At 47.1% G+C, this 23,874-nt stretch overlaps 1 protein-coding gene across 7 annotated transcripts in view; it reads right to left on the minus strand.

Moving 5' to 3' along the window:
- ITPR1 (inositol 1,4,5-trisphosphate receptor type 1) overlaps nt 1-23,874 on the minus strand; it is a 162,013-nt gene that overhangs the window by 133,907 nt on the left and 4,232 nt on the right. For all 7 annotated transcript variants that reach the window (XM_071439294.1, XM_071439295.1, XM_071439293.1 and 4 more), the window contains exons 2-3: nt 14,041-14,148; nt 10,386-10,456 (exon numbers count right to left, since the gene is read on the minus strand). In XM_071439294.1, the coding sequence (XP_071295395.1) occupies nt 10,386-10,456; nt 14,041-14,132 (163 nt within the window). In that variant the 5' untranslated portion in view covers nt 14,133-14,148. The remainder of the gene's footprint in view (nt 1-10,385; nt 10,457-14,040; nt 14,149-23,874) is intronic.

Genomic DNA, 23,874 nt, shown 5'->3' on the forward strand with positions numbered 1-23,874 from the left:
GACTCTTCCTCAGTGAGGAACAGGCTGCCCAGAAAATCAGAAGGGAAATTATTTAACTTCTGGGTTGGGTTCCTCTTGGACTAATGACTTCCATGTGGCACTTGGACACAGCACCTGCAGGGCCTCCTTGATATGGGTACTTGGCATATTGATCTCTTGTCTTTGCAAGTAAATAACCTAAACTGAAAATACTTATGAACTGTGACTAGTTTTGAAGTATAAAGCCTTATTTTCTAAGTAAAATAATTGAGGTTTTTAGTATAATTCCTGCTACTGCAAGCAGCACAGAACCTCATTGTGCCCTAAAAGCAAGAGATAGGAGATGACACAGAACAGACTGAGAAGCTTGACACAGGGGTGTCCCAGGGATTCACCTGCTCCTTCTGAGCAACCAAACACCCCACAACCACAGCAAGGCAAGGGATGAGAGGAAATCACACCTGGCCACAGAGGCGTGTCAAGGGGGAAAAGGTTGAGAGGCCAGATGTGGCTCCCTAAAGCTTACTGGGAAAGGCAGACCTAAAAACAAAACTCCTGAAGCATCAACATGCAAATCTAGGTGTGAACTGGAGGCTCCAGGAGCACGGATCACACCTTCCCTGGGTGCTCATCAGCACCATCAAGCCAAGGGGAGCCAGGAGGCTGTGCCTGAGGCTCAGTGCTGCAAGTGTCAGCACTTCCAAGCTGCAAATGCTGTTCTGAACCAAACCTGAGTGTGTTTGGCACCAAATGTTTGTGCTCCCACACACCCAGCACAGCCCACAGCTAAGGCCTGGGAATGTCTTCAAGGGAACTGCAGCTGCTTTAGACTGAATACAAGCACTTCTAACCTCAGCTACAAAGCCCTGCCACAAGAGCTGATGATCCACTGATAATTTTAACTCACTGGCCATTAAATTCCAAAAGCTCCCACCAAAGTGGGAAGCATCATTTAGATGATCCTTGCCTAAAAAATCTTGCCCTGTGTATTTTGGTGTCTTCAAGCACCCAACAGCAGGTGAACATAGCTCCAAAAACACCAACAGAAGTGAAGAACAGACAGCCCACCCAGCCTCCCACCCCAGCCTTGCCTATTTTGTATTTTTTATATTTATGCCCAAATAACCAGCTTGCACAGAAGAAAACAATAATTCATCACAACTCCTGTACTGCAAAGAAACAAATCTTTGGCTCCAGGTTACCAGAGTTGGATAAAACCTCATCCAGGGCCAGGTCAGTGAGCCTGGGCACAATAAATGCACCTCAGAGGTGTTCTGGGCTGCCAGCAGGATTTTACACCCCACACCTCACCTGAGGCTCTCAGCACTTCAGATAATGGATGTACAGCTCAAGATGTTCCCAGTACCTGGGGGACTCCTGTCCTCACACACAGAAGGTTTTTCCACACAATTGATGGCATGATCCATCTGTCTGCATCCTTCTGAAGGAGTGAGGCTCCTTCCTCTGCAGAGCAGAGCCCGTGCTGGCAGCAAACACAACTCCCACCCTGAGCTTCACCTGAAGGTCCTCTGGAAGTGCCTGGGATTGCTGAGGCTCCCCAGCACCTCAATCCTGCCAGCTCACAGAACAGACCCTGAGAGCCTCTCAAAAGAACAGGGCACAACTGATGGGGTGCACAGAGGAACACACTTGACTACTCTAAATATTAAGCAAGCTACAAATTTTAATAACTTTGCTATATTAAAAGATAGGCACCAATGTCACCCCACCCCCACAATTCATCAAGGCATTTCACTCCCTTGGGCTCTTGTGACTAAGTATAATATTTCATTAAATATCCTGTTCATACTGGCTTATGTACTAGGGAACACACTAATTTTAGAAAACTGATTAGCTAGTTCTTTCTAACTGAATGTTATTGTAGCTAAGGTCAGATTTTGCACTGAAACTATGGCAACAAAGCCACAGTATTCTTTTGTCTACAAGGTTGGGACCAGGTTTATTAACACAACTGCTCTACTTAATAGCTCAGCACTGCTTTTTGGCAATCCCTTCCTCGATCCTACCTGAAATACCCTGAGCTTTCCACGGGGAAAAGCCTCAGACCTGCAAGAGTTGAGAAAGAATGAGTGCTCAAAAGAGCATTTTGTTTATTTCTTCAGTTTTGGGCACAGTCAACCCCCCCTTGTCCCACACAGGGACACGTCAGGATGGAACTGCCACCCTCATTTGCAGAGGGACAGATCAAACTTCTCCCCAGGAGAAAGATAATAATAAATTAAATCCCCATCCTTCCTCTGCTGTACCTGAACCAACAGATTGGGTTTCACACAGTGTTCCAGTTATGCATATTAATGGCACTTTGTGTTTCAAAGGGGCTTTGCTCTGCCTTCATCTCCATGCAGACATCCCAGATGAAAGCTCTTGGAGCCCACAGGTTGGCAGACAGCTGTTTGGGAACAGAATTCCAGGGAAACAGAGCCCAGCCAGTGCCTGTGCCCCAGAGCCAGCCCCTCCTCTGTCCCCAGCTGTCACACCAAGCTGCTCAGACCCTCTTGATCTGTGCCACACAGACCCTTCCCACCCATCTCAGCGCCCATCAGCGGGACACAGACAAAATCCTGAGCACCAGGAATCACTCAGTAATCATCATTTCTCTCTGCTAAGCACATCAGCACAGAACCCCTGCAGGGTTTGGGGTGGAAGGGACCTTAAAGCTCACCCCATTCCCAGCCTGCCATGGCAGGGACACCTCCCAGTGTCCAGGAACCATCCAGCCTGGCCACAGCTGCTCTGGGTAACAAAGCGCCACAGAGTCAGGATGTCTTTGGGATAGCCTGGAACTCCACCACAAATAATTTCCCACAAACTTGTCTGGCTTCACAGGCCAGTAAGGAACCACTGCAAGAGATGTGGGAAATGAAATAAAACCAGCTTTCCAATTCACTCTCCACAATAAAAACACCCCAACCAACCTTCCCTTGGATTCCTGCATCCCCCCTGACCAGGGCATCCCCAAGCCTAGGCAGATACAAAGCAAACTTTTGTATTTGCATGGAAAAGCAACACTTCCAACTTCCCAGCTTTTTTAAAATATCTAAATGCTGCAGTGGCAATTGTCCCCAACATCTGCTTGCACGTAGGCTGCAGTGGGCTAAAGTTTCACAATTCAGAGGCAGGATTCAGGATTTCTTCATCTTATAAAGGGCAGCAAATTCAAATGCACACAAGCAGTTGGCAGTTTTCTAGTGCAGCTCTATAAATACTGAAAGATTCCTCATCAAGGCAGCAAAATGTATTTTAGATTTAACTACATCCTAATTCAGCAAGACTGAAAGATTTTTTTTTTACTCAAAATGCTCAATGCTTCAATTTTGAATTAAAAAAAATATAGGCACAACAACAGACTGTATTTTTATCATTTTTCTTTTCCATCAAACAACTTAAAACAACTTACTTTGATTTTACACTTCTTATTTTGATTTTTACTCATTCTGAAAGGGGGGTAAGAGGCATCTTTTTTCTTTTTATGGTGTTTGGCTGTAAAACAGAAGTTGGTTTAAGTGGGTATTCACTATTATGCTCCACTTTCTACTTCTGGTATACAGGCACAGGCATTTTAATCTGACTTGGACATCTCAAAATTGGAAAGGAGTTTCTATTGCAAGTGATGGATGTCTCTGCAAGAAGGCTTTGGCCTCAGTGCTCAGGCACTCCCCAAAGTTCTGCTTCCTGCATGAAAAACAAATCCTGCTATTTGAACTGCTACTATCAGAGGGAGAAAAAGAAGCCATATTTAGACTCCAGTTTAAATATTCCTTAAAGGAACCCAGGCACTTTAATATTGAATGCAGCCAAGCATTTCAGCAGCATTAGAAACTCCATGTTCAGAGGGAAAGGAAGCCCAGACCTGGCTGTGCAGCTCAGGTCTATCCCATCCTGTTCCAGCTCAAACCTCTGCAGAACACCCACTCCAACTCAGCTGAGAGAGTCAAACAACTCAGGCTACCTCACATCAGAGTTTAAAAAGCTTTCACCACAGCAGACCAGGAAAAGTGTGCATGGAGAGCACCAGGATTCAAGGCTGCCCACAGGAGCCTCAGGCTGATCCTGATCCCACAGAAAACTCCTGATGAACGCAGGGGTGGCACTGAAGCAACCCAAAGGGCACTATTTGCTCTCATACTCCTCCAAAACTAACAGGCAGAGGGACCTGGCTATTTGTTTTAGCTTGTTTTTTAATTTTCAGAAGTGTTTGGGAAAATTAACTCTGTGACCCTCCAGCTGAAAGAATCCCTAATCTCAGCCCTAATGCCCAAGCATAAACAAGCTTGCCCTGGCTAAATAAGGGTAAATAATGTGTATGTGTGCAACAGAATGGCAGAGCCTCCAGCAGACCTGCATGAATCACAGATTTCCTTCATATTTTTCCTTCATATGGAGTTTCCTTCATTCAGCACAAAGCAGGAGTGGGGAGGCTTCATATCAGTGATGGCAAAGCTGTGAAGGATAAAATAGAAACCATTTCTGCCAGGGAGAAGCAGATTGACTTCATCAGGGCTGAGCACAGGGATAACTCAAGAACACCCATCAAAACTGTGGATATTGGAAGGAATTGTTGTCTGGGAGGGCGGGCAGGCCCCGGCACAGCTGGGGCTGCCCCTGGATCCCTGGCAGCGCCCAAGGCCAGGTTGGAGCAGCCTGGGACAGTGGAAGGTGTCCCTGCCCAGCAGGGCTGGCACTGGATGAAATATAAAGTCCCTTCCAACTCAATCCATTCCATGAGCCACACTAAATTCAGTTTTTATAGCCACATCATTATAAATTAAAGCTGCCTGGGGAGCTCCCCCCGCTGCAGCTCCCAGGCTGAGCCCCCAGGGCTGGCCCCCAACACCTGCAGAGGCAGCAGCCACAGGAGCACAGCGTGGATTAGGATCAAAAGAACAAACAGAATTTGAACTACTCCTCTTCTGCTTCGCCATGAGGGTATTTTAAGTCTAAGATATGGGTTCATTCCTTGAACATCTTGCCAAAAAAAGAGTGTTGCCCAGCAACTACTAAAACAATGTTCTGGAAGGAGGGAGCTGCTGGACAAATTAACCCAGTGAGTGCCCTTTTTGCCAGAGTTTCCAGCAGCTATTGCAGAGCTGCTGGAAGGCTGGCAGACAGCTCTGCATCCCAAATAAAGAGCTGTAAGGAATTTCCTGAGAAGCCTGTCAGCCAGACTGTTTTGCTGTAGTAGCAGTGTCTTGCATTAAACAAACACGTTTGGCTCGGTGCAGGGCTGTGCTCCAGCACCAATGAACACAAACCTCTGCAAATGCCCAGTCCTGCTCACTGAGAGCACACAACAGCAGCTCCAGCACCAATGAACACAAATAAACCCCTGCAAATGCCTGGTCCATGTCCCTGAGAGCACAGAGCAGCAGCTCCAGCACCAATGAACACAGATAAACCTCTGCAAATGCCCAGTCCATGTCCCTGAGAGCACAGAGCAGCAGCTCCAGCACCAATGAACACAGATAAACCCCTGCAAATGCCCAGTCCTGCTCACTGAGAGCACAGAGCAGCAGCTCCAGCACCAATGAACACAGATAAACCCCTGCAAATGCCTGGTCCATGTCCCTGAGAGCACACAACAGCAGCTCCAGCACCAATGAACACAGATAAACCTCTGCAAATGCCCAGTCCATGTCCCTGAGAGCACAGAGCAGCAGCTCCAGCACCAATGAACACAGATAAACCCCTGCAAATGCCCAGTCCTGCTCACTGAGAGCACAGAGCAGCAGCTCCACACCAAAGAACACAAATAAACCTCTGCAAATGCCCAGTCCTGCTCACTGAGAGCACAGAGCAGCAGCTCCAGCACCAATGAACACAGATAAACCTCTGCAAATGCCCAGTCCATGTCCCTGAGAGCACAGAGCAGCAGCTCCAGCACCAATGAACACAAATAAACCCCTGCAAATGCCCAGTCCTGCTCACTGAGAGCCCAGAGCAGCAGCTCCACACCAAACCTCCAGCCCTGGGCTCTGCTGCAGCTCCTGCACCAGGGCAGGGCTGGGTGGCACCTGCAGAATAAGGAACTGAGTTTGTGTTTCAGCAGGAATGATTTCCAGTGGAGATTCCAGCTCCAGCCCAGCCGAGGGTCAGCTCCAGTTCACACTTCCCACATCAATCCATGCACATTCAAAGGAAATTCATTTATAGCCCCTTTTCAGCTATGGCAATTAGAGCTTCATAAAAACACTAAATGTCTTTTCTGTTTAAAGAAGTGCAGATAACTAAGGGAATGTCACACTCTTTCTTTTTTTGGAGACTCACACAAGTAGGATTTCTTCCAGGAATCTCATCTGTACACAGCACATTTACAACAGTTAAGTAAAAAAACCCTTCTTTTGCATATTAACATTATTTAAAAAAAAACACTAATGAATGCACTCTTCAGTCTTCACATTTTGAAAAGCAATTTTAGAGGACTTTTGAATTGTCTGGAACTGGAGGCACAAAGGGCTAGAGAAATGCTGTACTTGAAAAAAAACCCAAACACACCCAAACCACTGCATTTAAAGTGGACACAGAAAGCCAGAATAAAAAAAAAAATCCACTGAAATCTTAGACCATAATTGCCATCCAACCTCAAACCACTGACCTCAGGTGCTAAATAATTCTGCTTGGGATGGAAAATAGCAAGAAAAAGAATCAGCCTTCACACCTTCCACTGATCAAATGAATATTTTAATGACCTAGAGGCACCACAGCATTTAACACGTGAAATAACTGCAGGTAAACACTCACAGGAACTCGAGTGTGCTGCACTACCTTCTTCTGGAGCTCCTTCCAACTCCAGCACTTCACTTTTTTCCATCTAATAATGCTGGGATTCTTTTTTCTTTTTTAAACCGTCCCCTTTGCACTTCTTTTACCAACCGTCCCCCTTGCACTTTTTTACAAACCGTCCCCCTTGCACTTTTTTACAAACCGTCCCCCTTGCACTTTTTTACAAACCGTCCCCCTTGCACTTTTTTACAAACCGTCCCCCTTGCACTTTTTTACAAACCGTCCCCTTTGCACTTCTTTTACCAACCATCCCCTTTGCACTTCTTTTACAAACCATCCCCTTTGCACTTCTTTTACCAACCATCCCCTTTGCACTTCTTTTACCAACCATCCCCTTTGCACTTCTTTTACCAACCGTCCCCTTTGCACTTTTTTACCAACCATCCCCTTTGCACTTCTTTTACCAACCGTCCCCTTTGCACTTCTTTTACCAACCATCCCCTTTGCACTTCTTTTACCAACCATCCCCTTTGCACTTCTTTTACCAACCATCCCCTTTGCACTTTTTCTCCACACTCCAGCCCTGAACATCACCCCCTCTCTGACTCTCAGCTGCCTCTTGCCCCTCACCCTCTCCAGGGCTCCCCAGCACCAGCTCCATCTGCCAGCCAGCTTTTCCCACCACTTCTGTCACCAAAGACAGTGCTGGTGTCCCCAGGATGCCTCTGCTCCTTCCGTCCCTCCAGCTCCAGCCCATCCTCCTGCCCCACCACGCTCACTCCCAGGTTCCCTCTGTGCCTCCAAGCCAGTCCTCCTCCAAGCAGTGATTTCCCAGCACACAAACCCCAGCTCAGCTGGGAAGGGGCTGTTTTTAGGAACACATTCCTCAGGCAGGGCTATTTTCACACCAGCAGCAGGTTAGCAGTGTTTACTGACAGAACATACTCACATTCAGGCGCTGCTGCCAAATCCCTCTCTGCAGGCACAGGGGTGGTGCACACACCCCCACTCTGTGCACAGCAGCTCTGCTCCATTTCAAGGGGCTGAAGAGGAAAGAAAATCCCCCACCCTCTGGAGCAGGGCCTTGCTGCTGCCACCAGATGCAAGGGATTAAATGTAGCCCTGGCAACATGACTTTTTACAACCTGAAGCACCTGTGGTTAGGGGAAAAAGCAGGGTGGATTCATTCTGCCACTGGATAGACAGGCTTGAGTTTCACACTGAATTTTCTTGGAATCATCTATGCATATCTAAGCAGACAATCTTGCTTCTAGAGATCTCTCCTCACGTTGATTAAGCATGAAATTTGTATTTACAACAGTTTTACATCTGCCCACAGAGGAGAGAGCTGCTCTAAGAAGCTCAGAATGACTTCTCAAAAAAATGGTACCAAAAAGAAGATCCCCAAGCTGGGCCAAAGGTGACAGGCTCAGGGTCCCTCCCAGAGGGGACTGACCTGCACCTGGACACCTTGGAGCACAGGGACATAAAGCAAGTCACAGAACCACAGCAGTGTTACCCAGTCCTCTGTAAGGGGACAATCCAAGTCACTTCCATTTGATTCATTTTCTTCTTGTTCCAAGAAGATTTCAGAACATTCCTTCATAATGAATGTGAACCAGTGCCTGACACCAGTCCTCAGGCCTGCAGCTGCTGTGATGGCCAGCATGATTCCCAGGATGGCTTGGGCTGGAAGGGACCTCAAACCTCAGCCCCTTCCAGCCCCTGCCATGGCTGGGACACCCTCCCCTAGCCCAGGCTGCTCCAAGCCCCACCCTGCTACATAAAAATGGAGTATTTTCCATTTCTGGTGAGGATGAGGTGATAAACTCCACAATTACTTCTTCTGAACATATTTATCACAGAAAGCATTTTATCTCAGACTACACTTACAAAGTATGTGTATAAATAAGAGAAAAGCCTGCTAAAATTTTATGGCTTTTGTTGCCGTTTACCATTAAGCATAAACCTCCCCATGAAAGCTTCACTGAAGTAACTACAAAGGTTGGAAAAGGTTCACACCATTCTTTCTCCCTGTATAAATTATAAGTAATATGAGAACATTTACAATGTCTAACCACGGTGTTTTATGTCAGACAAATGTCTCTCTGTACTTGCAGTTCCTAAACTGTGCTAGCAAGAATTGCCTTTTTCTCATTCTTTCCTCTCTCTCTGTCTCTCCCTCCGCCTCCCTCTGCACCCAGCAGTCTCAGTCAAATCTGCTTTTATTCTTCCATACAATTTTAACATCAAGAACGCCTCAAAAGTCAAGGCTCTGCTTCACATAACAACATTGTTCTTTCTTGGAGAGCTTACCACTGAATGCTGAACCTTCCCCAGGTTGCCTCTTTGGTATTTCAATTATCAGCTCTTCAGTTTTCCAGGAAAAAGGGAGAAAAACCAACAAGAGCTCACAGACTTCAGCAATATTTTAAAAGGAGAGCTTCATTATATGTGACATCGTGTCATGGCAAAAAAACCCCAGAACCACCCAAATACCAGCAAGCAAAAACCAGCAGTACAGACTGTACACGATTTTCAAGGGCAATCACCTGCAGTTCTGGCCAAACCTGAAGAGAATTATGGTGATTCTGAGACCCTGATAAAGGCAAAGCATAACCAAGGAAACAGATTCATCCAAAGAAACAAGGCACAGGTGCTGCTACACCTGAAACAATAAAATCCAGACCAAAATTGTAGAATATTTGGCTGAGTTATCCTCTGGGTGAAAGATGCAACCCAGGGGTGAGAAAAGGAATTCGAGGTCTTTGCAAACAAAATCCCAGTGAGTGCTTCTCTTCTTGTCTGAGGCCTTTCTTGAACAAGTCAGCCCTTGCCAAACTGAAAAGCAGAGCACTAATTTCTTATCACTGAGCATAAGTTTCCTGGCAGAATGAAAGCAAAGCCCAAGGTAGCTCATATCAAATTAGGTCAGATAACAATAGTTGTGGCTAACACTTGCTCCTTTCTATTTTCCTCCTCCCTGAGGTTTGGTACTGGGTAATTAGAAAGAAGGTGTGATAGAATGGAGAAAAAGAAATTAAATTCCTAGGGACTGTGAACATTTGGATAGATCTGAAAAGCAAACAACTGACAACCTCAACCCCATCCCCTCACACAGCTTTCTTCATTCCTGTTTGGCTGGGACAGAGTTAATTTTCCTTGCAGTAGCTGGTAGAGCCACATTTTGGATTTGTTGCTAGCACAGGGGTGTTTCAGTTACACTGAGCAGATCTCTGCTCCCCACCTCCCTGTGAGGGCTGGGGGCACAGCCAAGCCCATGACAGCAGCACACAGAGCTGGCAGTGCCTGCAGAGGTGGCATTTGTCTTGGCCCAGCACCTGCCTGCCCATGGGAAATGGGGAATCAATGCACTCTTCTGCCTTACTGCTGGCTGAAGCTGCTCCTTTATCTACTGAACTGCTTTATCTGAACACTCTTCCTCTCCCAATTCTCTCTGCCATCCCCCTGGGTGGGGCTGACTCAGGTTAAACCACCACAGACATTCAACACACACATTTTTCCTCGTGGGTTGCCATCCATGGAAGAAGATGACACTAAAATATGCCACAGAAAGCACAGAGGTCAGAAATTGTTACAGAGCACTGCACAAAACAAAGAACCATTTCTAGGCAGAAGGGTAAGGAGCTGTCTGACAAACTTACCTCTGAATTTTTTGGGTGGGTTGTTAAGATCACCTGCTTCTGGCTGTACCACACACCGATCATCCACAAGGCTGCAAAGAAATGAGCAGTGAAGTGAGATCCCATCCCCTGCAGCCCCCTCCATCCTCGCCAACAAAACCAAAGTCGTTCGCTTGCAATATTTCATCCGAGTGGCCACTTCAGCAGAAGACATTCCCCAAATGCCAACTTATGCCAGGTCTTTCTAAGAAGCATGCAGCTAATTATTACTGTTGCCCAGAGCTTTGCTCCTGGTAGGTGGGACAATAAATAAGTCATTGCTCCTGTGTTCTGCATCATCCTTATGTGCCCTGCTCGAGGTGCAGACAGAACAGCCCATATTCTAGGGAGGTGACAGACAGCCTCAGGACAGCTCCTGCCTCTTGGACAGATTTGAGTCACGCTGCAAATGTGTTTGTATGAATAGAGAACAGGAAAATATGGCAGCTATGCAAAGTGGACACTGACCCTGTGAGCCCTCAAGTATTAAGAAATGGCAGGAAGAGTCACTGCCACAATAAAAATTGACTCCTGAGAGAAAGGAAGGCACAAATGGACCCTCCTGCTCACCAGGTGAGCTGAGGGATTGAGCCAACCTCCTCCTGTCCTGCCAGGAAGAAGGGGAGCTGGACAAGCAAAACCAAGAGATTCCAAGAGGGAATGCCAGGACAGAGCCGTCTGTCCCTGCACAACAGGGTCAGCTGAAATCCCACAGAATAAAGGGAATAGGTAGGAAGCCCCTGTTCCCACTGCTCTGCCTGAGCAGCTTTGGATCAAGGTGGAATTGGGCTTTTCCCAAACTGGAAAATTGCACCTGTAACCAAACACTTTGGGGCTTGATTTGATCCTAAATGACTCAATTTGGCCCCTTACAACCAATCTGTCAAAGAGGCTTTCTACACAAACGTAGAAAGTAAAACTCCAAGGTCAAAGGTTTGAGAGGTCCATTCTCATGCAGAATCAACTGGAGGAAGACTGAGACCTAGAATATGAGAGTTGTTCCTTGCAGAGGCTGCTCACATGCAGGGAGCATCTTCAGACAACAATTAGAGAAAATAAGGAAGTGCATGAAAATTAAGAGATCAGAGAAATTAAGAGGGCTCAACAGTTTTATGCATCTAAGATTTGCATATGCAAACATTCAGAGTGAATTGCTTTTTCCCCATGGATTTTCTCCCTACTCAGTACTATATATATATATTTATATATAGGTGCTCCAGCATGAATGGTATTAACATTTGAGCTGGAGCACCTGCTTCTGGCGAACAAAGGGCCAAAAATATCCAGGAAATAGGTTACTCTGATCATCCCATACAGATAATCTCAGTGCAATGCATCCCTCTCATCTGAGATTAGGTTGAAAATAAAGAGGAACTTCCCAAACTTGTAAGAGGAAAATTTTCCAGAGTGAGAAACACGAAAGAGGATAGATTGTACACCAGTAATCATCATGATGACAGCACTGAGTCTGGGAAACAGCAAGAGTCAAGTTCTGATTAAGCAACATGTCATAGGAATATTCAATAGGAACACTCTTCAGAGATTTAGGACAGCATTAGAATGTAGAGTGAGTGGTATCTGCTCCTCAACCTTCAGGAACCACATAACAAGTCATTACACATCGTTATGACATCAGACTGTCAAAACTCCACATGGGCTGGAGGACAATTACACCAAATCTTGCCTTTGCTGCTTTAATTTTCTCCAGGACAAAGACTAAATTAAATATGGGACAAAACTAATTTGATTACAGAGGCTTATTAAGATGATAATGCATTTCATGTTTCACATAGCAATTAGGATTTCTGGCTTAAATTAGGCTCAGAGATATGTGGCCATTATATAATGCAGTTCCCTTAAAACAGCACTAACCAAATCAAAGAGGAGGCCTGAACACAGAGGGGTCCTTAGGCCTGCCATGAGAACATCTCATCAAGCCCAGCAAACACACGTGCTTGGGGCCTGTCATGTCCACAAGGACCAGCCATGGTGAAAAACATCTGCTCAGCAATGCCCTCAGAAGCCACAGCCACTGCATACTGTTCATCATGCACTGCATGGGATCCACATGGCAGAACAACTTTCTACTTGGCCTGCAGTTATTTACTGCCAAACTCGCTCCAGGACTGGGAAGAGAAACAATAGGCAGCTGTAGAGGATAACTCATGTTGCCAGTGTTCAGCAGATAGTATTTGGCCCGTCACACAGCTGATCCAGGGCTGCACAGTGCACGTGGCATATTTGACCAGGACCTGGGAAATTTGTCAAATACATTTGCCAAATACTATTCGACCAACCCTACTTACTACCATCCCTTGCTTTTATCATACCTTCTCTCCTTTCTGGCAGCATCCCATATTTTCTTCTCTTTCCTATAATAGATCATGGTGCATCTTCAGTGTCTGCTTCCTTCTCTGCCCCCTTATATTCCAGAATCCTAATAGCTAGAGGACTAAACCTACAAGTTAGTTTGGAGTCACTCAGGTGAGATTGCAGCCCACTGTTTCCTGGGGAGGCACTTACCAGGATGCTGGCTCTGTACCCTGCTTGGGAGCTCCATTTACCAGAGGCATCTGGGCTGTAGGCATCAAAAAATGTGCTGTGACTGTACCCACCCTGAGGCCCCTGGGGCTACTGGAGATGAGAGAGAGCAGGTTGTGTGTGTGCCCCTGGCTGGGCACAGCCCCGTGTGCCCCTCACTGCTCCTGCCCTCGGGAACAGGGGCCAGAGGAGCTCCTGGAGCTTCTCCCCAGGCAGCACCCAGCTCCTGATGTCTGCAGAGGTTCCTCCTCAGCAGGATCAAACATTCCCTGGCTCTCCTCAGAGCTGTGTTCCAACCCCATGGCTCTGCTCTGCCAGCTCGTGCTTTTCCCACGTGAAAAGTTATTTTTGTGGTTGACGGAGCAGCATTCCCCTCTCCTGCTGCAGAGCACCTGCCCCTGGCCTGGTGGAAGGCAGCACAAAGGGGCTCTGTGGGAAGCACAGGGGGCAGGAGCTGGCACAACACAGCTCCCACTGCAGCTCCAGAGCTCTGGCAAAGCACAAGGGTCAAAACATCTTCTCCTTTGATAGGAGAAAAACAATTTTGTTTGTGGGAGAAACCTCAAATTAAACCTCAATTTTAAAGCCAAACTAGCTGTAGTGGCGAGTTACTGGTATTTAAACCACTTGGCTCGGGGATTTGATTTATTTTTTTGTTAGATATATGTTTTTTTACACTACTTCCATTGCCTGTGCTACATCCTGTGTGCAGTCAGCAGAGTGCACTGGGGTCTGCTCATCCCTGACTGGGGGAAGGGGCAGGGAGGGACAGGACGGGACACACGGATGGACACGGGACAGACAACAACATGAAAATCATTGGATTGCATTCATTGCCCTCTACCCCTCCACCTGACAAGGTTCTTCCTCCCCACCAAGGACATAAAACTGCACCACAGCCATGGATACACTCTCCAGCCTCCCAAAATTTACCTTGCCATATTCACTTTAGGCCATTTTTAAATTTAGTGTCAAGTCTATCCATAAAGCTCCCTTGCTTTAGCCAGTATTCCCTGGGATCAGGCTCAGGAGAGCTAGCTGAGCTCTGCTAGTCTTTCTTAGAGGGTTTTTAATACAAGAGAACAGCTGTTCTTACCCCAAAGTGCTAATAAATCCATTTGTTGAGCCCTCTGCATAGAGAGAACAAATATCTCCAATATGAAGGAAGCTCGACATCTTGTCAGTCATCTCTGGCTTATTGCCCCTGGAAGAAAGAAGAAAGAATAAAGCACAACATGAATCAGGCAGAATTCCTTGGTGCAGCTACCAGAGGTTACAGCAACAGGAGCCTTTGCCTTTGATTGTTGGTTTGTTTGAAAAACCGAGCAAGTTCTCGCAGTGGAACTTCAGGTATCAAAGGAAACCCAGCAGGCCAGAGTGCCTGCTTGGAAAAATAAACCAGGAAAAACAAGCAGCTACTGGAACCTCATTGCACGTGGGACTGCTTCACAGGCAGGCATTCATCCCAGAGGATGCTGGATTTCAGTGCAGCTGCAGCAGCCCATTCCATCCCACCTGCCAGAGGGAGAAGGGGAGAGGGGACTGCTGCACTTTCTGCCACATTTGCATCTAAATCATGTTTCTTTGCCAGAATTAAAGGCAGGTTTAAGCGTCCTTTAAAAGTTCTCCTTTGTGCTGGAATGGTACCCCTGAGAAATTCCAAATATTGACCTGATTCACAGCAATGTTTTTTGACAAAATTTTGACATGACACCAGCAGGCTCCTGCTTGGACCTGCAGTCCCAAAAGCAGAATCAGGTGAAGACCCACCCAGCACACCTGACAAAAGATTTTTGCAAGTAAAAACAAAGATTAAGATTTTCCCAAAGTCAAATGCTTTATCAGACAACCAAATCCCTGTGAAATCAGTAATTCTTCAATCCTGGGTTTAATATAGACGGCTTAAATGCAATACTGAGGAGACAGACACTGAGTGTTGCCAACTTCAACTGTATTAAGAACTTGATTTTCTCTAAAGCCCCAAGTCCAAATGACACAGGACCCACCTGTCATTTCAATAAATATAGAAAAAAAATTGAGTTTCAATCTGTCACAGCAACAAAGAGCCAACATAAGCCCAGATAACAAAACCAACAGAACAGATTTTCAAAGACATCTTTCCCAAGCCCATTTCGTGGTTTCCTGGAGATCCTCCCAAGCCCTGCTTTTTGATCAGGGAGTTCAAAAGGCCCAAGCAGCTCCTGTGCTTGGGGTTTCAAGCAGCAGGAGCACCGAGGCTGCTCCAAGCTGCTCCTCCTGGCAGGCTGAGAGCCAGCAGTGCCCAGGGCCACGCTCCCACAGCTGCGGCTGTGAAAGAGCTCAGACACCTCCTCCCTCTCTCCCCATCACACCCAAGGAGGTGCTCAGTGCTCCAAGAGCAGAAGGAGGGAGCAGCACGAAATTCTGCTTATTCCAGAGCACAGCCCTGCCTGGCCAGGGATAAATATCCCCTTTCCCTGGGCATTATCTTGTTTACCAGAAGCACAAGGAGCAGGTTGTTAGGCAAGCTTGGAGCTCAACAAGGACAAGTTCATGGAGATCTAAAAGGTGATGTTTGCTGCTATGAAAGGGCAATAAAAACCTAAAGTTACACTTTTCTCCTGAAAAGCTCCGAGCAGCTCTCCCTCCTCACTCCCAAAAGATCTGTGCTGCTGGGAATAACAATAACAACTTTCATTATTATTATTCTTAAATCAAAGCACACCATGGACATTCTATCCCTGCAAATCTGTGTCACTGGTACAATGAAAAACAAATCCAGGAAAACCAAGAGATAACAGGCCAGGCTGGTATGCAGGTAAAGGGGTCTCAGCTCCTCTGGAATCAAATCTGGGTGCACACACCACCAAACCCTTTGGCTCCAGGCTGCCTGTTAAATGCCAAGTCCTTCAGCCACTGCATGTTACACAGTCTGTTCCCATTCTTTCTTGATAAGTGGACAGGAAAACACTGCTACCTATTTTAAGATATATGCCAAGAAACATACAGAAATATGCAGAGTGACAGAATTAGCAACACTGGAAATACAACTTTCCCCATTTCCTGACTTGAATGTTAAACTACCAACTTCAGACTAAAAAACTTTTCATCCCTCAAAATTGGGCTCAGCCCTGAATTAATACAGCAAAAAAGCAAAAGCTGTCTAAGGCAACAAAAACCACAGATAGTCCCCAATTAACCCTTTCTACCTGGCATTAAGGTTCCCTCTCCAGGCTGTGGGGGGGATGACTTTTTCCTCACAAGAGGCAGATGTTCACCACAGCTGTTCCCAAGGGAATGTGAAGGTCAAAGTTATTGACTTCCATTAGAGATTTTTTTCTTGGCCAAAAAAATAGAAAAAAAGAATCTCAGACCACTGCCCAAAACCAGGCTAAGGGATGGACAAGCAACTTCCTGCATCACTTTCCAGGACACAGCCTCAATTTTCTAATTTTCTTCACTGAGAAAGACCCCACCATACCATAAAATTGTAACTCTGATATATCAAGATAGTTCAAAATCCCAAAAAAGTCCCACTGACAGCTCTCCCTGCAAATGCTCAGCTTGGCCAGGGCTCAGGACCACGCTGGACTGGCAGATGGAGAAGGGACTCAGTGACCCCCAGGCCTCCCCACACAGGAGGGAACAGAGTCATTGCTACACTGAAATTCAGCTCCAAAGCTTTTCACAGTTTCCTCACAAGGGACTGACAAAACCACTCCAGTTACTGGCATCAGATGCTAAATGATCAGCCACCTCAAATGGAGGCTTTTCCTACCTCTGACATATGAAATGTGAAGCAAAAACTGGAAAGTTTTTAAGAGCAAAGTTCCCAGGTACCCAGTTTGAAAAGCTTTTTCTAAAAGATGCTGTCAACAACAGCTGGCCGCACTAATCCTCCCAAAACCAGACCTCTGTGGGGGTCATCTTTGATTATTTCCTTCAGCAGGACAAGCCAGAAGCGGAGGCAGTAAAAATCTGTCAGCCTTGGCACATTTATCCAAGTTCACAGCACAGGGAGACCACAGGGACTGAGGAGAACAGGTTTGCTCCTGGACACGTCACTGAGAGCATCCATCCATGTGTGTCCCCCTGGCTGTGAGGGGACACTGCCCTCCCCAGGGCACTGACACACACACAGGATGGCCACCAGAACTCCCTGGGAGTGCAGGACAGGGGCATTTTCACAGCCCCCCAGCACCTGGCTCTCGTGGGTACAGCACAGTCGTGCTGCTGCAAAGGCAATTGTGCTCCATGGACAAATACAACCATTACCCCACTATTTATTTATTTTAGATACGCCAGTGCCAAGAGCAACTGATTTATGCTAGATGAGGGGACGGCCCTAAGAGAACATTTGCAGTTATTCTGTGCACAATCCCAGTTTTAATGGCTCTTTCATAGCCCTGCAAGAAGGGATTCCTGAAGGAAATTCATCCTGTTCCAGCTGAAACACGGCAGTGTTACCCAGGGAGCACTGTCCTCCTCTTCCCCTTAAACACTGCAGGAAAACAAGATTCCCTCTAGGTAAACTCACTTTAAAAAATCAAAGATGAAGCACTGATAAGCATGGCATTATCTAGCAAAAATGAAGCCAGGTTTCTCCAAGCAGCTTAACTCGGGTGGCAGCAACGTCAACAGCAGCAACCCAAGCTGTAAAAATAATGTTCTTTTCTCACCAAGCTGAAGGTTCACATTTTAAGAAACAGAAGGACTTGCCAGGATACAAAAGAAAGATGAACTAAAAGTGGACTGTACATTGAGAAGTTAACTATATCTGCCCACAGACATCAAAAAATTCCTGAGCTATGAACACATTCTACAGTATTTTTTTTAAGCCCTGAAAGATGAATCTTTATAATTCTGTTGGTGACTGCTTCCTTGTGTCTATATCAAAGTCAGTGGCTCAGTATGTTTTATATACAGTTTAACTGCACAGGGAAACAAAAATCAATTTCTGTTGAAGACACTGACTAAAATAAACAAACAAAAATCTGCTCCATTTCATGTGAACTTCACAAAACTGACCTACAAGTTTTTCTGCCAGCTCTGCTCTATGGGTCTCTATGAACACGCATTAGGTAATTTCAGGCAGGGAATTAAAGCCAGGAAAACCTGCGATTCAGCCCAGGGGTTTCAGCACTTTCCCCCAGCTCTGGTGAGCACAAATCTGCAGCACACCACCACGAGTGGGATCTTCTGACCCAACAGAACCTGACACAGCTCCAGGGTTCAGTTCTGGTTATTTCTTACTACAGATGATCTTGTGCGTATCTTCAACACAAGCTGCTTTTCCTACAGTGACAAGGACTGAACAGAAGCAGTTCTGAAAGGCAGAGGAAGGGTTTGTCCCCAAAGCCAAGGAGAAGCTCTGCAGACCCAGAATGGTTCCCACTAGCTCCCAGTCCCTGTTGGATTTTAGGGCACAAGCAGAGCATATGCTCAGCCTAATGGCCTTGAATAAGCCAGGATAAGCTTAATATAGTCCCTGAAATTCAATCCTTTTTCTCATGAAAACACATTTCATACGGGCAGTTAAAACAGGATTACCAGTGAAAACACCTCGACATCAAACTGACTGTTCAATATCAAACACCTCGTGAGACAGCTGCCTTCTGAAACACTCAGAACGGGAAATGCAGCTGCTTTGTAAACATTTCACACTAATTTCTCCCATCACTCATCTCATTCCCGATGCTAAGGCAGAGAAAACAGGTTCCAAGAGCTGGGAGTTTGCTTTCCTTGAAGAGCCGAGTCAAGGCCCCTTTTGAAGTCCCTTCTCGCAGGGACTGTTTGTGACAACATCCCTGCCCTGCCATTCCTCATCTCCAGCATTTGTGAAAAGGCTTTTTCAAAGAATTCAAAGCTACTTCCCTGATTTCATGTCTCACACGTCTGCTTTGTGTGGGATTTTAATTCTTTACCCCGCGACTGCAAATCCTGTTTGTAAAATAAACGAGCCCAAATGTGTCCTATTGCAAACTGCCTGATTCCCAGCTACTGGGATACAAATTACTGTGTCTTTCTAAGACGCTTTAATGATGTTTGTTTAGAGCAAGAAAAAAGCTCCTTGCTGTGCCCTGCAGTCCCAGGATGCACCCAGGTCTCTCCTGGCAGATTTGCACTGTGGTTTAGGGCTCAATTCAATAAACACTGGCAATTTTATATGTACTGGTACCAAAACTGGAGCAGCACTTCAAAGTCTTTTTCACTATCTCGGTTGTTTAAGAATAGAATCTCCAACTGTACTTAAGTGTTTCAACTTCATTACTGCCGACAGGAAATTCCAGAGGGAAAGTTTAATTCTGTTTCAGTTTTTGACAGAAGCAAGACCAGAGTTTAAGGGCAGAGAGACAACAAAGAAGCAAACACAAAGAACTGCTTAATGGCATAAGCAGAATCAGCCAGAAATTAACAGATCTGAGAACCCCCAAGACCAGGTAAGTCTGTGTTTGAATCAAATGGAATTGGGTCATTAATATTGGTAAATCAGGCCAAGCAAGTTAACATTTTTCAATGCAACCAAACACTGTATTATCCTGACAATCCAGTGCTTAGATAATCTGGTAAATCCAATTTTTACAAGATTACTCGGCTGAAAATTTGGTCCTACAGACTAACCAAGATTTCATCTGTTTTTCTGGATAACACCCACAGAGCATTCTGTATTTTCACAGGTACAGCTAACTTGAAAATCTGAACCCAAACCTGATGTTTCTCATCCAGTAGAAAAAGGAAGGTTTCCTCCCTGAGGATGCTAGGAAAGATTCCTAAGAATCCCATTAGAACAGCCAAGGAAGGGAGGAAGTGCTTTATTTAAAAGCTCACCCAGTGAATAATCACCGTGCTGGGGCTGAGGACAGAGCTCTGTCATCTGCAAAGCTTCTGACTTTGCAAATCTGAAAGGAGCTCTTTGCACTCGCCAGGGAAAGGCAAACGAAGGGATTTTGGGAGAGGATCCCGAACACCAGGATCCTCTCACACCTGCAGTGGGAGCCAGCTCAGGGCCAGCGCTGGGAGGGCTCAGCACTGCTCGTTTTATGCACATGGAGCTCCATTTCAGAGACTGCACCTTAAAAAAACCCTATCAGTGCAGTACATTTATCTACCACAGGATCTTGTTTTCCCTTCAGCTGCAACCTTTCATGTCCAGGAGGCTGCTCTCTGCCACCCATGGGCGGCTGATGAACCGTTAGATTAAGGGGGAGAAATGCTCTTTCTCAGACCAACTCTTTTTCCTCCTGGCACTTAAAATGCAGCAGATTTTTTTTCTCCAATTTCCAGGCTGAGCAGGCAAGATGGAGGCTGGGGAAGAGGGGAAGGAGGGAGCAGCACAGCACTGTGACTTTGTCAAGGACATGCAGCAGGTCAGACTCAGGGCCCAGATCTGAATCCAGGTCTCCCAAATCCCCATCCACCAGCCCACACTCCCCTCTGCTCCCAGGGGAGAGATCACACTCACTGCACATCTCATTAAGCACACACTTCCCCTTCCTCTAAAAATAAGTAGGAAGAGCAGTGTAAATTCACACAGCAAGATGAGGGCCAAGTTAATTACATTCTATTCATACTATTTGCCACTCCACAGATAAATGGATTTATCATATCAGTGACAAAGTTATTCCAAAGTTACTATTTCATAGGTGCAACTGCAGTTTAAGAAAACAGATAAAGGAACTCATTTTGGTAACTTTAACCTCAATAAAACCTCAGTACAGGAAAGCAAATGTGCACAATGTTCTCTTCTCCTTAGAAAGGGCGCCTGCTTTTTTTTTTTTTTAATTATTTGCCCAGTGCAACCAGACAAGCCAGTTAGAGAAAATTCAAGTCAAAAGCATGGAAGTTACACTCTGACAGCAATCCCTTACACAGCAGCCACTGACTGAGGTAAGAAACATGACTGACAGGTCCTATTGACAGGCATCTGCAGGCAGCTGGAAAAAGAAACTCTATTAGAGACACACTGTCAGGAGAAAAATATCATTTCTTTGTTCCAAACTAAGTACGACCTGACAGCATCTTCTCAATCCCATTAAAAGGAAGGAGCACTCTCTGAAGCTGATACCTCCTGAAGGCCATCCTGGCTGGCTCCAGCCCTGCTGGGAGGAGGCAGCCTGCACGTCAGCCCCTGGACGAGGCCCCGATGAGCACACAATGTTTTCCAGCATATTTCTATCAGGAGAGAGCTGGAACACGCCAAAAGGACCAGGACAACCAATGTCATGGGGAAAGAGAGCAAGCTTGGTTTATTGCACCAGCTGGAGCACAGCCAAGGAACAAAGATGGCCAGGGAAGAAGAGGGTATGGAACAGTCCCAATGTCACCTGCATGGCCAGGTATCTGCTGAGGGCTCACCACAGCAGGGGCTGGTTCCTGCCCTCCACATCAACCCTCTGCACTCCTCAGCAAACCCAACACTCCCTGAACTCAGCAGCTTCCTCACCTGTCCCCAAGCAGCCTCCATGCCCCGTGTCCCCAGTGCCTGGCCCCTTCCCAGCGTGTCCCCAGTGCCTGGCCCCTTCCCCAGCATGTCCCCAGTGCCTGGCCCCTTCCCCAGCATGTCCCCAGTGCCTGGCCCCTTCCCCAGCATGTCCCCAGTGCCTGGCCCCTTCCCCAGCACGTCCCCAGTGCCTGACCCCTTCCCCAGCACGTCCCCAGTGCCTGACCCCTTCCCAGCATGTCCCCCTGCCCTGGCCCCTTCCCCAGCATGTCCCCAGTGCCTGGCCCCTTCCCCAGCATGTCCCCAGTGCCTGGCCCCTTCCCCAGCATGTCCCCCAGCCCTGGCCCCTCTCTCTGCAGCTCCACACCTGGGCGGGGGCTCCCTCTCCTCCATGGCGGGTGCGCTGTCGGCCTCCAGGGCTGGGCTTGGCAGGGTGTCCCCCGGCACAGCTGGGTCCCCTCGGGCAGAGAAGCCAAGGCCTGTGTCCCTCTGGCCAGCCCCTGCTCCTGCAGGCTCCGAGGGCTGTGCTGTCCCCAAGGCAGGAGCCTCCTGTGCGCCGCTCTCTGCTCGTCCCTCCCGGACACCTCCGCTGGCTCCCGGCTCTCTGGATAAAACCTCAGCCCTGGGACAACCAGCCCAAGAGGAGGAGCCACTGCCAGCACATGATGAGCACGTGTGGAGAGCCACTGGTGGCCAGGGGACCTACTTTGAGCTCCAAAGCCCCGATGGGCCGGGCTGCGTTACAGATGAAGGCTCCAGTTCCCAGGCCGGCTTTTACCTGTTGGCCTCCCAACTGTAATTTTCCAGAAGGCAAGGGTTCAAAATGCTGAACCACCCACGAGCATCAGCATCTGAATCTACTGAACACTTAAGAGAGGAGCAGCCAAGGACTGCAGTTATTTTGATCAGAAGTTCTCAATTAACCCTTGGGATCAGGCACCATCAGCCAGCTGAGGTCGGTGTCTCCATCTGTGGCCACGTGTTTCTCCTTGGAGCGGGATGCAGATGGGACAGAGCTGGGCTGCAAACAAAGCTTTCTTCTTCACAACTTCTTGGCAGATTTCTGAATTTCTGAAGAAGCGGACGGGATGGGCCAAGGCACAAAGAAACATTTTTACAAGTTTCATGCAAAACTGCTACTAAACAATTGCATAAAATAAAAAGCCAAGTGCAGCCTTCAGGCAGCAGCCATTTTTGGCCTATTATGATCAGAAATTTCTTTCATGTGCATGCTCAGAGATTATCACCCTCTGACCACAGAAGATCATGCACCAGATGAGGAGAGGATGAGGAACCCTGTGTCCTTTGTGACACTGGGTTCAACCAACTGAGCCTCTTCCCTTAGAGCTCAGCACCACATTACTCCAAAAGCAGAGGCATTACCCAACATCCTAACCCAGAAACCTCTGGCATTTCCATTCCTCAGAGCTATTCCCCCTCCTTTGATCACCTCTGCAGCCAAATGATCACAGAGTCACAGACTGGTTTGGCTCGAAAAGGACCTGAAAGATCATCTCATTCCACTCCCTTCCACTAGACCAGGCTGCTCCAAACCCTGTCCAGCCTAGCCTTGGACACTTCTAGGGAAGATCATCAGTGAGATATGAACACTCAGCTTCCTGCAGCACTCTTCATGTTGGGGTTCTGGCACGTGAGGCTGCAGTTACATTGCCACAAGCCACAAATCCAAAATCAAGGAACACAGACTTCCATGGGTTTCCAACCCATTTTCTCTCCAGAGGGTTAACTCACTCAGATATCAACTGACATTTTATTCTCCACAGAATCCTGCTAGGAAGTTCTGATCCAAGTTTTGACAAGCTTAACCAAAACCACAAGCATGAAAATGAAACTCCTCTGAGTTCAGAATCCACAGCTGAATGTTGCAGCTTTCCTTGCTTGAATTGCAATTTCTGTCGTTTCCATTTCATCTTTTTCAAGGAATACAATCCCAGAATGGTTTGGGTTAGAAGGAACCTTGAAGATCATCTCATTGCCTCCCCTGCCATGGGCAGGAACACCTTCCACTACCCTCATGTTGCTCCAAGCCCTGTCCAGCCTGGCCTTGGACACTTCCAGGGATGAAGCAGCCACAGCTTTTCTCAACAAATTTGGCCCCATAAACCACAAGTGCCCTGAAGACCTAGAAATGTACCTTCCCAACAGGTACAGCACAGGCAAGAGCCACACAAGGAGCCTCTGCATGCCTCTGCCAATCTAACAAGTACTTGCAGCACCCTGGAAAGAGGGATCTGCCTCCATCCCCAGCCACTGCCTGCTCATGCCAAGACAGAGAACAAGGCAATAATTGCTGTAGTCCTTTCGTAGTGTCCGTGGGGAGCAGAAATTAGACAGGAACATCGAGCCAGATCAAAGCCCGTGAAGTTTTGGCATCCTGCCTCCTGCAGCAGCCTCCAGGAGAGGCTGGGCTGCACAGGAATCACTTGGAACAGCCACGGACACAGCCAGCATCCCACCCTGCAGCACAGGACACTCCCTACTGCTCTCCCA

The sequence above is a fragment of the Agelaius tricolor genome, unplaced genomic scaffold (assembly GCF_023055355.1).
Source record: "Agelaius tricolor isolate 1412-34295 unplaced genomic scaffold, bAgeTri1.0.p SCAF_14, whole genome shotgun sequence".
Classification (NCBI taxonomy): Eukaryota; Metazoa; Chordata; class Aves; order Passeriformes; family Icteridae; genus Agelaius; species Agelaius tricolor.